Source organism: Kryptolebias marmoratus, linkage group LG19 (assembly GCF_001649575.2).
Source record: "Kryptolebias marmoratus isolate JLee-2015 linkage group LG19, ASM164957v2, whole genome shotgun sequence".
Classification (NCBI taxonomy): Eukaryota; Metazoa; Chordata; class Actinopteri; order Cyprinodontiformes; family Rivulidae; genus Kryptolebias; species Kryptolebias marmoratus.
The window spans coordinates 17,112,607-17,127,971 of NC_051448.1; the positions used below are offsets into that span (position 1 = coordinate 17,112,607).

General features: G+C 42.7%; 1 protein-coding gene across 2 annotated transcripts in view; it reads left to right on the plus strand.

Moving 5' to 3' along the window:
* bcl11bb (BAF chromatin remodeling complex subunit BCL11B b) overlaps window positions 1–15,365 on the plus strand; it is a 31,101-nt gene continuing 15,736 nt past the window's right edge. Inside the window, exons 1-3 of one of the 2 annotated variants that reach the window (XM_017409216.3) lie at window positions 1–424; window positions 563–886; window positions 7,486–7,863. In XM_017409216.3, the coding sequence (XP_017264705.1) occupies window positions 823–886; window positions 7,486–7,863 (442 nt within the window). In that variant the 5' untranslated portion in view covers window positions 1–424; window positions 563–822. The remainder of the gene's footprint in view (window positions 425–562; window positions 887–7,485; window positions 7,864–15,365) is intronic. The other variant, XM_017409217.3, reaches the window with a different exon arrangement.

Genomic DNA, 15,365 nt, shown 5'->3' on the forward strand with positions numbered 1-15,365 from the left:
CTCTCCACCGTATAGAAAACTGGAAAAACATTGGACCTCAGCTCGTTTGGAAGAAAAGGAGGAGGTGTCTCGTCTGCCCGCCTCTACGTACGCGCGCGTGTGTGTGAGAGGGAGAGAGAGTGTGTGTGTGTGTGTGTGTGTCTCAATCAACGAGGCTACTGCCACCAGAGCCAAGAGTTGCCGTTCCGCGCACCAATGCCAAAACGCGCAGGAGGAGTCAGTGCCAAAGGGTCATTTTAGCGCACCGCCGCTGAGATGGAAGGACTGTAGGGAGCCCGCAGAGCCGGCAGCTGCTGTTTGACCCGACATACTTTTAATCACATCTTTAAGATTCAGAGAAAGAAAAAATATATATACAAGAGGAGAAATAAAAGCTAAAGCTTTATCCATTCCCCCCCGGCGGAGCGCTCTTCTGTCTGCAGAGGTGGGCAGTTCGGGATTTTTATTCTCATTGTTCTCGATTCCTAAACAAAACAAAACAAAACAAACAAACAAAAAAATTGAAAAAAAGAGAGAAAAAAAAAACAAAAAACCAAACACACTTTGGCTCTCTCTGATCCAGGTGTTGCTTCCTCCGAAGCGTCTGCAGGACTCAGCTTCCTCCCATCCGCGCTGCGCCCCGACTTCCAGCTGCTGACAGGAGCGACGCGACCAGCGGAACAGGAGCACAGGAGCAAAGGGCAGCAGCAGCAGGAGGAGGAGGAGGAGGAGGAGGAGGAGGTTAAGGACTGGTCACCTGCGACCCAGAACAGGACCGACACCACGGTCCGAGCCGACTCCGAGCGCCGTTCACCGGGCGATGCCAGAGTAAATGCCGGGGCGATGTCCCGCCGCAAGCAGGTGAACCCGCAGCACTTATCGTTGACGCACCGGGAGACGGCGCAAGGTGGGTTCCAACTCCTCCAAAACAAACCAAAAAAAAAACCCTCACTTCTTCATTATTTATTCATTGCTGTTATTAATAAACCAGGCTTTTAAACTCTTCTTCTTTTTTTAAAATGCGAGAGGAGAATGTTTCCAAATAATGGCACAGGATGGATTTATTTGAAAGAGTTCGCTCGGGTCATTTCCGACTCGTTTGTCTGTAAATGCTGGCGAGGCAGCCGCGAGGAAGAGGGCTTTCGTTTTTAGCCAACTTTGGCGCACACTTTGAGTCACTTTGCAAATGAATGAGACGAGAATTATTTCGCAGCTTCGTGAGGTTTGCGCCTTAGACAAGTGAGAGGACTGAGTGTGTCTGCTGGGCTGCATGGTTCTCTCTCTCTGTGTGTGTGTGTGTGTGTGTGTAGTGGGGGACTGCTCGCGTTTTTATTATTTTTAATTAAATTTACCTTGTATTTATTTACCACCCTATTTCCTTTCCTTTTCCTTCTTTTTTCCCCACCACCAAGACTCAAAGCTAAGCTCGTAGATTTATTTCCCTTCTACACATAAAGGCCTCTTTTTAAATTACTTTTAGAAGTGGAGTGAAATACTAAAACAAAACAAAACAAAAAAAATCATTGTTCTCGAAAAGGAGTTATCTTCGCAAACGCTTCTGCTGAAAAATAATCTTTTAATTCTTTTATTTGTGTGTTTATTTGTTCTTGAGAGGAGACTCCTAAGTTTTCTTTTTATTATTAATAATTTTTCCAGGCTAAAATGTCGTGCCCAAACAGTAATCCCATTTTGTATTAATTACATCAGTGCAGCCTTCATCTCCCAGAGTTCTTTGCTGAGACTAAAATCCAATTTCAGAGCGTCCTAATCTGACTCATTTATTGCACAAATTCATGATGTAATCTTCGCCCAACCTGTGTTTTTGTGTTGGAAACTCTTAAAGGTGCTCTTCCTTTCCCTCTTCATGCATTTCTTCCATAACTTTACGTCTGAAGCTTCTCATTTGTTGGGATTTTACTTCAATTTATTGTCCTACTGTGTTGAACGTGAACTCAAAATTCATGTGTTGATTTTTAACACTTAAAATCCAGTGGTAATTTCGAGCCTATTGATTCTCTTTGTTGCTACAGTCAATTTAAAGCTTTACCTCAAACTGTTTTATTTTACATCAATTATAAAGACAGAACTTTTGCATCAGCTACAAGGGTGTTTGTTTCTATGTATTTGCTTTTTATTGAACCTTTATTTAAGCAGGAAAGACCATTAAGATTTGAAATCTCGTAAGAGAGTTTTACAGAAAAAGGTTTACAGGTCACGAAAAGACAGAACAAAACTATAAAAGGTCTTTAAAACTACATATAAATTAAATCTGAAACATACACAGTGAGTGTTTGTGTAAGTAATTGCAACGTTTGTCTTTACCCAACTTTTACAAACTGGGATTACCTCTGAAAATTTTAATACTTTTTGGATGTTTTTCTTACAGAAAACTTTCAAACACCTGTCAGCAAATTCCTCCCCTCGAAAACCTTTGTGGTGCTGAATAATTACTCTAATAATTAGTAGCCACTGGTTAGGGTTTAACTCTTTTTTTTGCATGTGTGTACGTGTGTGTGTCCAAACCAGAACAAAAAGTGTCCTCAGGATTCATGTGTTCTTGCCTGCAGCTGTCACTGACTGCCTTCACACACGTCTTTTAATCATCCCTGACCTGCCATCGGCAACTCGCAGGAGTCACGCAACAAAACTCAGACTGTAAACGCTGACAAAATGTTCAGCTCAGTCAGTCCGTCAGTCAGGCAGGCAGGCAGGCAGGCAGACAGACAGGGAGCTTTGTTTCAGATCTGAACATAGAGTACAGTGGAGGATGCTGGAACGAAGGGCAGCTTTTCGAAGGGCCTCGCATCTCACCCTACCTGTTCGTTCACTTGACTGCACACTCGTTGAACTGTGGCCTCGAGCGATGACAGTGACCTACAACGTGCAAGATTATAAGGAGGGACTTAAGTTGCAGGTTTTGTTCCTTCTTCTTTTTTTAATTTAGGTCCCGTTCGATGCCAAAATGAAAAAAAAAAAATAGGACACTAAACCCAATTTTTTTTTTTTCTCATCAACCATCTGCATCATGGTTAGCTGACTTGTGAGGTGCCTTAATAACAGAGCAGAAGCTGTGATGGATGGAGGGCTTTTTAACACATCGTCCAGCATGGTGCTTTTTGTGACTAAGGGAGAAGGGTCCCAGGATCACACCTTAATCCACAAACTTTATTTGTAAATAAAAAAAAATTATAATGAGAACGTTTTATCCACCTTGCCTAAGTAGGAAAATTGAGGAAAAAGAAGTGGGCTGTTGCTGGAGATAATGTTTCAGCACCAAATCATCGGCAGGTCACGTTAACGTTTCACCTGTCAAGAGCGAGTCACAAGGTATCTCTCTTACACAAGGAACAGTGTGAAGTTTCTTCAGGGTGCCAACATATATCAGCCGCACGTCAGGTGAGGGGTAAGTCAGTGTAACTGAAGGCAGCTTTGTGCCCTGCAGCTACACGGGCCGATGGGTCATGCTCGATTTGGGAGAACACGAAACCTGAAGATCAGCATATTTCTGTACAGGCTTCTCAGTGGAAGACTGGGGGGGGGGGAGACTCGCCCCCGCCAGAAATCTAGGGACACACGAGTGCACCGAATGCACTCGATGTGCAAGTATGCAACCGAAGACAGCAGGCCTGCACACACACAGGCTCAGCTTTTTTGCTGTGAAGCTGCACGAAATGCACAAAGACGTGTGAAAATATGTGAAATATTTTCAACCTGACCTTCAGTTTACAGTTCATTGTTACTCTTAAAAGGAAGAACATCCCTACAGGCATTTTGTAGGCTAGCTGATTCACTTATGGAGTCAGAGTCACGACAAAAAGGAGACCAATATTCCTATAAATTATTCCCAAATCAACGTGGAGCAGCTTCCCTGCTCTGTTTTCAGCCTCACCGTTAGAGCAGAGAATCCCCTTTTCTGGAAACGCCTCACGATAACTGTTTACTCTCAGAATTGGCATGCTACTTGTGAAAACAGTTAATGTTTTCTTCTTTATTCACGCCATATGGCCGTCAAATGATTGGGAGTGAGAAACCCACCGTATGCACTGCAACACCACCATAAATACTCACACACACACACGCTGTGGTAACCGGATGATAATCTCACAGGAGACGAGCTGGTGAGCGATTTATGATTTGCTGTGGGGGCCACAGCTGTTTATTCTTTCAGCGTTTTCAGATTTTTTTTTATTTTATTTTTTGCTGAGCGCGTTCGACGGGTTTTGCAACGCTGTTCTTTTCATTCTAAAAAAAAAAAAGAAGAGAAATCTGTAAATTATTTTGCCAAATTGGATTTACATCTTAAAAAATGTCACGCCTCGTAGGTCGCAAGTCGTTTATGGCAATTTAGTGAGGAGTCCCAGTCAGCAGCGAAGCTTTATTTTATTTTTTTTTGCTGATAATCTAAGATTTACGATAAGGAACGGGACTGCTACAGATTAAATGGTGATAAGATAATTAAACACACAGGCCTGGCCTTACACAACGCGCACTGTTGCAGCTCTGCTTGGCAGAGAAAAAAAAAATAAGAGGGAGGGGAGCGGATAGGCTAAGCGAGGCCGCTTGTTGTTTGAATTTTTGATTGCAACCATCTGCAATGTTGCTGGTGTCATTTGTTTTTGATGGCAGAGTGAATCTTAGCCGACTTTCCCAGCGGGGTTTGCTCATAAGACAGAGTGAGGGGATGCATGTGTTTTTTAGGCCAATGGAAAACAAAGGAAAAGGAGACAGGTCTGAACCCATAGCTCGGATCTGAGGGGCCTTATGGCTTCAGCAGGAAAGACGTGAGCGGGATTCACATGCTGGAGAGGGTCAAGACTCAAACACTGACAGAGCAAAGTTGTGTGGTCTAATCAAATTCAAAATTGAACAAAATTAATCCTTGCTTCCTGTTTTTAAATTTAAGTTTTACCTCAAGAAAACAAAAGTGCTGTCAGATTTATAGGAACGCTGTATAATATTGGACCTATTATTAGCAGAACTCACCTAGGTTTCCTAAAACATATGCAAATGTTGGCATCTTCTACCTATTTAGCTTTAGTTTTTTTTTTACTTTAAAAACACACATGCAGGAATGTCATTATCGCTGTTTCATAAATAAGCGACAGCAATATAATTACAACAAAGCTGTAACCAAAGCGTGTAAGCAGCATTTGAAATTTTTTGCAATTAATGATTAAAAAAAAAAAAAAGTTGCAAGTGAAACAATTTCCTGCGTCTAACAGCTTCATCTCTTTATTAAGGGCTTTCTGGCCAGGCGTTTGAATAATTGGTTCTTTTTGAACCTTTTACATAAATGGAAATTTTTGGTGAAAGAGGCCCATTGTCTTGTGCAGCGGTTCCCATCTGGTACACATTGTGCAGCAGGAGCAGCAGCAGCGGAGTGACTGACTGACTCTCCCCTCGTCAAACTGATAGGGGGTGCTCTAAGGTTGCCTGACTTCACACACACACACACACACACACACACACACACACACACACACACACACACACACTTGATAAGAGGAGCAGGAGTGTCATTTTGGGGACTTTAGCTTCAATCAGGCCAAAAAGTAAAGAAATAAAACTAAAGTTTGGATTTAGTGCTAGATAACTGTCTTTCACTGCCTTCTCTAGTGTGTTTTGACAGTGTTTGCTCATTTACTTTCCAATCATTTCAAACAAAAGTTTATACAGGCAGGCGGGGGGAAATTAGAGATTGTCTGTCATGATGAATCCATTTCTGCTTGTTTTCCTTCTGTTTCCAGTTTAGTTTTGATATAGTTGGGTGAGCTGGTTTTAGAGAGAGAGAGAGAGAGAGAGGGGTGCGGTCATGGGAAGAGGTCCGACCGCTGTTTCACCAGTGCAGATTCAGGTGCCAGCTCCTTGTTAATTTACTGCCTTCCACCTCCAGGCCATGTTACTCAACCATAAGTTAACAAACAGGCCTTATTCTGTTTGTCTCTCAGCCTGTCAGCTTCAAATGCCCAGGTGTCTGTCAACTCTTGCTTTCTTTCTTCTCATGCCACCTGTCTTGTTTTCAGAGCGGGAGATCTCCTGCACAATTGTATGCACGGCACATAGCGTCTATATATGTATGTGTGCGCTTGCTTCTTTGCTTTTTTTTTTTTTTTCTTTTCCTCGTGGCTTGTGCGAGCATCTGAATTATGGTCACAAGCTGTGAACTGTAGGTAAATATGTGTTTGTGTTCCTCCTTTGCCGCCAAAGATTATGAGATGGAAATTATTTGGCAGGCACCCAGGAACCCATCTCCATTTAGAGAAAAAGATATTTGGCACCGGTTCATCACTCCAGGGCAAACAGAGAGGACTGGAACGTGTGTGTGTGTGAGCGTGTGTGTGTGGGTGGATGGATGGATGGATGGGTGTTTGGGTCTAAGGGGGGGAGGGTTGCTTCATAGTTGAAAAAAGAAGTAGGTGAAGAGGTAAAAGTGGGCAAAGAGATCCCAGAGTTCAGGAGTTGTGACTGTGAGTTCAGAGAGGCTGTGCAGTTTGAGAAGAGCGATAAGGAAATTTAGGATCCCCTCTCTGATAGGCTACATACAAACAAAACGAGCACACATGCTTTTTGTCTAATGTACGCAATTAAGAGGGCATCATGTTAGGGAGAAGTGGAGAAGCAGCAGAGACATGGCTGATTTCTCCCAGGCATCAACACCTCTCCCTGGGCACCCGCTCCACTCAGACATCCCTCACAGTCTCTGGAGCTTCAGGTTTCCTCTGGGCTCTTAGATAAAAAAAAAAGGGGGACGCATTTTCATACGGGTACATCAAGGGTAGTGTTAAAAAAACTGGAAGTTGTCCATGAGGGATTTATGTTAAGCTGAGGGATGGAGTCTGTGCCATAGGGGAGGAAGGAGAGAAGAATGGTTATTAATGACCGTGTCAGATGTGTGAAGAATGAGATTTACTCTCTTAACAGGACCCCGGGTTTGGCTTTATAGATTTTCTGTCTGTGGAGAATACGCTGTTAAAACTCACCTGAGTCCCGATCAGTTCACTCTCACACACACACACACACACACACACACACACATGCACACACACACATACAGACATACGAACACAAGCCGGTGGATGTGGCCTTGGTTACACTACACTTTGTTCAGCACAAGCTGAGGCTCCCACGTGGTGAACCATCTCGCTGTGACAGCTCAGTGCAGCAAAGGCCATCACCGGAAACCCAGCATGCACTATGAGATGAATCGCTTCCTGGCCGCACAAACACACACACACACACACAATCAGACACACACGAGCATGTAGTGTAAAATGTTTGGTCCCACCCACGCAGATCTCTTATGGATAAGCTGCAGGTGTTTGTCTAAGGCCATGTAGTTCTATAGCGACGTTGTTTCAAGTAGTGAAAGTGACACACTTTTGAAACTAACGACCACCTTGTCTGGTATCATGTTATGGTTTCAGAAATACACAAGGCTTATGTAGTTTACCTCTTTATCTCTCACGGCCTTTCTTTACTTAATGTCTTCTTTTCTTCCTCCTTCAGCAGATGCCAATCATGACTCAGGGGCGAGATCTCCATCTCCAGAGCCGTCCAGCCCCCGGAGAATGGGACCTGGAGAGCAGGACCTGCTGACCTGTGGCCAGTGTCAGACCAACTTCCCTCTCGGCGATATCCTGGCATTCATTGAGCACAAGCGCCGTCTGTGCCGGGGGCCCGGTGGCAGGCATGGAACCTTCTTCAAGCCCGGGGAGGCCGGCGGGGTCATGAGCATCCCCATCTCTCAGAGGGCCAGGTCGCTGGAGCTGGGTAGAGGGTCCATTCCGGTGGAGGTGGGCATCCAGGTGACCCCCGGGGGAGAGGAGGACGAGCAGAGGAGGCTGACGCCGGCCAAGGGAATCTGCCCCAAACAGGAGAAAGGAGGTACGGATCAAACACCACTTACACACACACACACACTGATGACACCCCTCACCTGTCCAAGCTTAAAAGCTCCTTCTAAAGAATCTCAGCTGTTTGTTCTGTTGATAGTGGCTTTCCGCTGGGATTAATGAAGCCTGAGATGATTTTATTAGAGTGACTGAGAAATGCACCGTGTGTGTCTATTCTGCTGGATTTTAAAGAAAACGTCACAAACAAATACACACTCGAATCTCACTCAAAAACCCCCCAAAACAAAAATAAAAAAAAGAAACATAGAAAGTTAGAGCTGAAGGACCTCTTCCTCTGAAGCAGCTGTTAAACGTGAAGAAAAAGGTGATGGAGGAGCCGCTCCCTAAAAGTGTTTTTTCTTTTTTTTATTATTTTTTTTTTGTTTGTTTGATTGATTTCGGAAGGGAGTGTGGTGAGATGGAGGGTGTCTGAGCATTTGCAAAGAAATCCTGCGGCACACGACGAGGTTAAGGAAGCTGATTAAAATTCATCTGCGCGCACGGTGAGGAGAAGTGGATTAATAAAGCAGCAAGGCCGTTCATCTGGCTGTGAGGTGGGGGGAAACGGGACTAAAGGGAGGGGGCTTGTGTCGACGATGCAAAGAAACCAAATCGGAGTTATCAGAGGAGACAGTCACCATCACACCCAGGAGCTAAGAGTCTGTCCAGGATTACTCAGGCTCCAGGACACTAAGGGTTGGCGCTCAGTTACATGCAAGCTTGTGACTGTATTACACTCTTGCATCATAGTCAAATCTAAGTAGTAAAAGGAGATTTTTATAGTTTATTTTCTGCACGAAATACATAATCAGTTTGGCTGAGTTGTATCAGATTGTGTTACTATATATTTGATAGATTCACACTTCCAATGGATACAGTGTGATAATTAAGGCTGTTTTGCACATGAAAAATGTCGTTTTGTAGACGTAATGGCAAGAGTCAGTGGCTTCTTGGGTTCGCAGTGAGTTCAATATTTTTTTTTGTCTCATCAGAGTGGATAAAATCAACAAACCTTGTTATTTTCAATCGTTTATACCATTGAACTCTGTCCCCTTTAGACTTAATAACCAGCTTAAGCTTCAGAATTCTAGGCCAAACTAGCTGTGGGAAGCTGCAAAACGTCTTCATGTTTAAAATTTGAACAACTAGTTTGTTTCAAACAAGATCTCTATTTTTTTTTTTTTTTTTTTTTGCTGTTGTTGTTGCTGCAGAAATTGATGCATATGCACAACGTCTGTGTGTGGCCAGCAGCTGTGTGTGGCCATCATCTGTCAGTGTGGGACGTATCTGTAAAAGGAGATCAGAGACAATATGTGACAGCAAAGGTTTGGATGTCGCTGTCGATTTGAGAGACTAAAAGAGATGCACAAAAGTGTTCTTTCAAGATTTCTCACGTCAGAAAGCCTATTTATAAAAAAAAATACTTGACCATCCATCAATAGTAATGTGGCTTTTAGTCATTGTTTTTTTTTGTTTTTTTTTAGTTCAGGTTGAGAAACCAAAAGAGCTTTCAGCAGCGTTGACAGATGGAACTTAGATGAAAAAAAAGATTAAACCCATTGCATAGTGTTAAGCAAATATGTAGTCATGATATTGCAATGATGATAATGTTTGCGTTAAACCCATATTTTCTTCACTCCTCTCTTGTTTTCATTACAACTCTAATGAAACTCTGTGTTTCAGTATTTCAGCCACTATATATCTAAATGTACATACATTTAGGGCAGTGGAACGTCATCTGATTGACAAACATTATATTGTCACATGGTTCATGTTTGCGATTTGTCGCAATATCGATACTGCGATAATGATAGCATTTCGATATATAGTGCAGCTTTAATTCTGCCTACTAAACTTGTCAGCGGAAATTCAGGCAGTTAGAGAGTGAGTCAGCCTTTTAGAGCAGCAGTCAGTTAGTCATTCAGACAGACCGTCTTATCACTAAGAGAACAGGACATGAAAGCACTTGAAGCGCCAAATGAAAGAGAGGAGGACAGCTTTGTTCAACACATTAGATTGCCACTCAAGTCAGTCTCAAGTTTCAACCAAATTAGATTACATTATTAGGGCTAATTAAGTCCAAAGTGTTGGAGGCACTCGCACTCACAGGCGCGCTCATCAGCACAACACACGCACATACATATGTTCAGAGAAAATATTATATTTTTTAATTGCATGTAGTATTTAGGAGATTTGAGGCACACCACCAGATACAAAAAAAATATTTGCAAAGAAACTAAGAAACCCACAAAACCCCAAATTTACATGCACTCACGCTAACTAGAAAATGTCTTTAGTAATTTAGGAGGGTGCCAGTGCAGCTACTGGCCAAGCTGAGAAGAAATGCCTACATCTGCATGTTTAAACTTTCTAAGAAGTGTAAAGAAAACCAAGATGAAAAGTAATGTTAAAGTTGCTGCTCGTGGCTTATTATAGTCCCATGGTAACCACACACCGTCTCTGTCACTCCCTGACTGCCAAGTTAACGAGAGGTTGTTTGCTAATTTTTTGGAAAGTTTAGACAGCTCAGAAGTTAAAGTGTGGTAAAATCTCCCCAAATCATAAGACTTAAACTATGATTGTATGAAATCTGGTAAAGATATTAAAATCCCAGTTCAGACATGTGAAGTGCAACTTTTTTTGTAGCACATTATTCCCAAACGAGCAGCACATTTTGATGTATAAATTGCATTTTTTCTCCCCCAAAAATGAGGTTCATGAAACTGAGGAAAAATTGTTAACAGAATAATAATAAGGGTACCTCAGTGGCTATTGGCACCCTTAATAATTCACAACATGCTTGTGCTGCATGCACAACATGTGCTTAACTCCCCTTTTTTCTTCACCTGCCTGTTTTATAACATCCTGTCTGGCCTCTATGTCTGTCAGCCCTCTTGCTTAAACTGCAAACATGCTGCAAGGCCAGCAGATTCAACCCCAAAAAAGCTGCAAGCGCGCTCGCACAAACACGACCACGTGTGAACTCTTTTACACATGCATCGTACAGTAGATGAAAAATGGCCTCCTCTCCTGCCCTGTTTTTTTTTTTCTCTCCCCCTCCTGAGATCCTCCTGCTGATGCATGCACTCTGAGCGTATATGCGTCGGATTTGTCAGTGTGTGTGTGTGTGCGCGTCTTGTATGAATTTGAGTATGAAGTGTCTGTGAAGAATGATGCGTGTCATAACACAGACAAGAGGTTGTCGCTTGGGGAGCGTTGCCGTATACTCAGACGACCCTGGCCGTGCTTTGAACTCCTCCCAGGACGACTGTTGAGCACTTTAAGGCATGGTGCGAAGTCACTTCATGGGAACCTTGCTCCCTTTTTCTGTTTCATTCTCCGTGCACGGAGAACTCGCGGTGAATCTTTCATGAGGCGATGTGAACAACATCTCTCCCCGTTTTGCTCTCCGTCCACCTGTGATCTTGCTGTTGTCACTTTTTGCGGTCGGAAGCGTTTGCACTGGTTTACCGTATGTTTTTGGGGAGGTGTGGTGAGAGGCTTCTTGCAAACTCAGTGTGCTGCTCATGTACCGGTGTTCAACTGGTACTTGTGATCAAAGCATTCAAATAAGATAAACGCCACTTAAGAACGGTCACACTCACATGCAGGAAATTTCTGCGGGTGTGAAAGTGTGCAAAGGAGCATTTTAGCATGATAAGATCAGTTATTTCTCTCAAGCTAATGGGCAAAGAGGAATCTGTTTTTTACTTTAAATGAGTCACTGTGGTTTCTGGATAAAAAACCTGCAGCGTAACCTACAAAACATCTCAAAAGGTGCAGCAACCTTTTGCAGCCAAAGAGAGTAAACCCAGAGCTTGACACTTGTTCAGCTGCTGCTGTCACCAAATGATAGGTCCAGTCCCACCTGTCTCCCCTTGTGAGGACTTGAAGGTGTCCTCTTTCTTTCCCCTCCTCCTCCTTCTTCTTCTTCTTCTTCTTCTTTTTTGCCCCCACCACCCAATGCTCCTTTAATCACCTGGCTTGCTCTCATTTCCATATTAAATAGGCTTTAATCATGAAAAGCAATCAGGCTTTTGCATATTCATACCGTCCCCTGTTCGCCGGCTTCCCTGTCTCGCTCCAGTGCCAAGCAGCCAGTAATCAGTAGGCAGGCGGCGTAATGCCATAGCCCCGGCCCATCGCATGAAAACACACACACACACACACGCCGCGTGAGTTCGAAATAACTTCACATGCTACTTACGTATTATCTCCACTCCAAGAGAGGGAGCGATAGAGAGGGGAAAGGGAGAGGGGTGAGAGATAAAAAAAGAAAGATGGCGAGACTGATCCCCTGATTTGAGCTGTGAATATTTGTACAGAGGCTCAAGGAAAAGTCGATTTGCATAATGACTTTGTAGTTTTGCATTAATCACATTTGCATATGAAAATGCGTTAATTACTCCTGATGATTTTTTTTTTAAACTTGCTTCATTTGATGTCCAAGCTCTGGGGTTGTGATTAGAGGTCACATGGTGGAAGATGTGTAGGTAGTGTGTGTGTGTGTGTGTGTTAAGGAGTTGTTACATGAGTGATCTGAAAGCTTGCCAGGGAATTTATCTTGTGTCTGCTCGTGGGCATGTGTGTCTATTTTCATTTTCTAAATTGTGCATTTCTGAGTGACAAATTTGCCTTTATTTCTCTTTGGGTGGCGGAAAAAAAAACTTGAGCTCCTTCCTCCGCTTTGCGTTTCCTTCAAATAACTTTCACTATTAGAGGTTTATTAGAATGAAAACAAGTAGTTAAACACCAAACAATTATTGCCATTTTATAGAGATGTATTTTGTGCCTTTGCACCACAATGCATGTGGCTGACTGTTTAAGAATCACTTCTGCACGCTCGCTTGTAGGTAATTGCAGGCTGAATGTCAAATGAATGAATAACTTTTCATTTGCTTTTGCAAGACTTTACATTGATCAAAAGTTTCTTAACTTGTTAGTGAAAAAAGCAGCGTACTTTGCCGTTTTTCCAAAAAATGTTCAACAATTTTAACCCCGTAGAAACACATACGGTGTACATTTTAAGATCGGCTTGAAAATTATAGTAAAAAGTCATGGCACACAAACACATCTGTGCATGAAACTGTGTGTATATAGGTGTGTGTGTACAATTACGGTATACGTGTTCCTGCCTGTGTATGGGCCCCTAGCCTTGTTGGCCCATAATGCCGCGCCTCAGACAGGACCACCCCAGGGGCCGTCTGACTGCTTGTGTCTGTCTGCTCTGTGCAGCAGCAGGGTCAACTGGGTCTATAAGAGAGCTGCTAAAGGGGCAAAGCTTTATATGCACACACACACACGGAAATGTAGAGATGTGTATGCAGAGAGGGAGAACTGCATATGCACCGAGACGCCCGCTGATAAGAGCTGCACAAACAGAAAACATATGTCCATGCAAGAATGCATACGACGACTCTCATCTCCCATTAAGGCCTGCATGTCCCAACCAAGCACGCTCATTCACACACACACACACGCACGCACGGACACACACACTCAGCTCACAGGCTCCCACATGAAGGCATCAAACACTCCACAGCCAGCTTTATGGCACTCATATGGCAGCAGATTTGATATTTTCCTACCACAGCAGGGGAATAAAACTCGCCACTAATTTGGACTGCGAGCGCCACCGCTAACTTTCAGCATGTGCTGACTGACTGTGTCCTCCAGATGTGTGGACTCGCTGCTCCTTAACAGCCTCACTTGAAGAGGCATTAAAAACCTCACACCCTGTCCCTGCCACCACGCACGGAGAGTGATGACGGCACTCAGCTGCTCAACACAAACGCGGTGCCTTTTTTTTGTGTGTGTGTGAAGTGTTGACGTGAACTTCATGGTCTTGCCACTAAAGACCATCAGTTGTCTTGTGTCAGTGGGAATCTGGGAACGTGTTTATGTTCTTTGTGTAAATAGCTATAATTGAGGTATTCTGACTGCTGCACTGTTGTTACAGTATTTCAGCTGCTCCTCTCTGATAGCAGGTGTGTTGTAGAGCTCTTTTTTTTTCTCTTTTAGAGAACTTATAGTGTATGTAATTGTAGTGAAAGCATACCTGTGTATGCACCACCTGAAAGGAGAACCTGCTCAGCTACAACTACTCCTGCTCTGTAAACTATTTTCAAATGATCAAACTTGTTCCTCAGACTATAGGACCTTCAGGAGCAAATGAGGAGATTTTCTGACAGAAAATTGGGAATAAATAGGCCACTGTTTGTGAAAAGTAGAAGAGATGATGCTTGTTAGCCTTGTTAGACAACGGTTACTTGCTACACTCTCGTTGTTCTCTTCCTCTTATCTCATTAGAACCCCCTGCTCTGATTTGGGATGGGATTGTAAGAAAAGAAAACAAGGAGGCACCATATTTTTTCTTTTTATGAGCTGCTTCACCACCAGAGATATTGAAAGCCTTTCATGGTACACTTATGATCCCCCCTAATTCATCCACTTATTGGTCTGGGGCAATTACCCGGAGAGAAAACTGTAGACACAGACAAACCAATGACAGACATGTTCTGCCTTTGTGTTGGTTTGTCGCTTAAATATAAACCAGAAGCCTACAAATAACATTTTTAATATAAAATTTATACAACATACAATGTTCCTGTGCACTTTTACTGTTAAAAAAGGAGGAAAAATTAAATATAAAGCAGATGTTTGGGCAAAAAGCTCATTGATTTGTTCATTTTTAAACATTCTTACCTTTGATGTTTTTCTTTGTCATTTAATTAGTGGTTCCCAAAGTTGGGGTAGAATATTTGTAGAATATTTAGCCTTAACTGTTACAGAGAAATAAAAAATAATAGTCATAAATGCATAAAAACTGTAATGTTTGACAAGGCTCTTTGTTAAATGGCAGAAAGTATGGTTTATATACTTCAGCTAAATTGTTTGGATCAAGAGTATATAACTTTTATTTTGTGGGTCAAAAGCAGAAAAGTTTGGGAAAGCACTGCTTTAAGTTATCAATCAAGATAGTAGTGTTGGAAATTTTGACAAACACTTAAATGCAGGAAAGGTGAAGGAATATCATAAACTAAATCTGTAAAAATCATATTCAAACTGTTACGTCAGAAATAAGGGAGACAGGAAGAGCCGGTTTGCTGATTTGTTTTAGAAATTTTTAAATAGAGTATGTCGTGCAAACTTTTCCCAGGGACTGAGACAACTCTGCGCGACAGAATATGTCTGTCTGAAGATAATTATAGAATGCTTTTATAGCAGCCACAGCGTTTATCAGAAACACTTGTCACAGGCAGGGTTCCAGCCTTTGACAGTGTCAGGGGAGAGGGCAGTTTGACCTGCATCACAGTGTGAGCAGACACCACTTCTGAAAGACACGCCAACCATTGTTTTTCATTTTAAAAAAAAAGAAGATATTTATTCCAGCCTTTGAGCTGATGAGAGTATGTCCTCCTTGCTCTACTGATTACTTTCAGTTTATCTCCTTATTAAATGGTAGTGTTGTTACTTGCAGGAAGGAGACAGAAA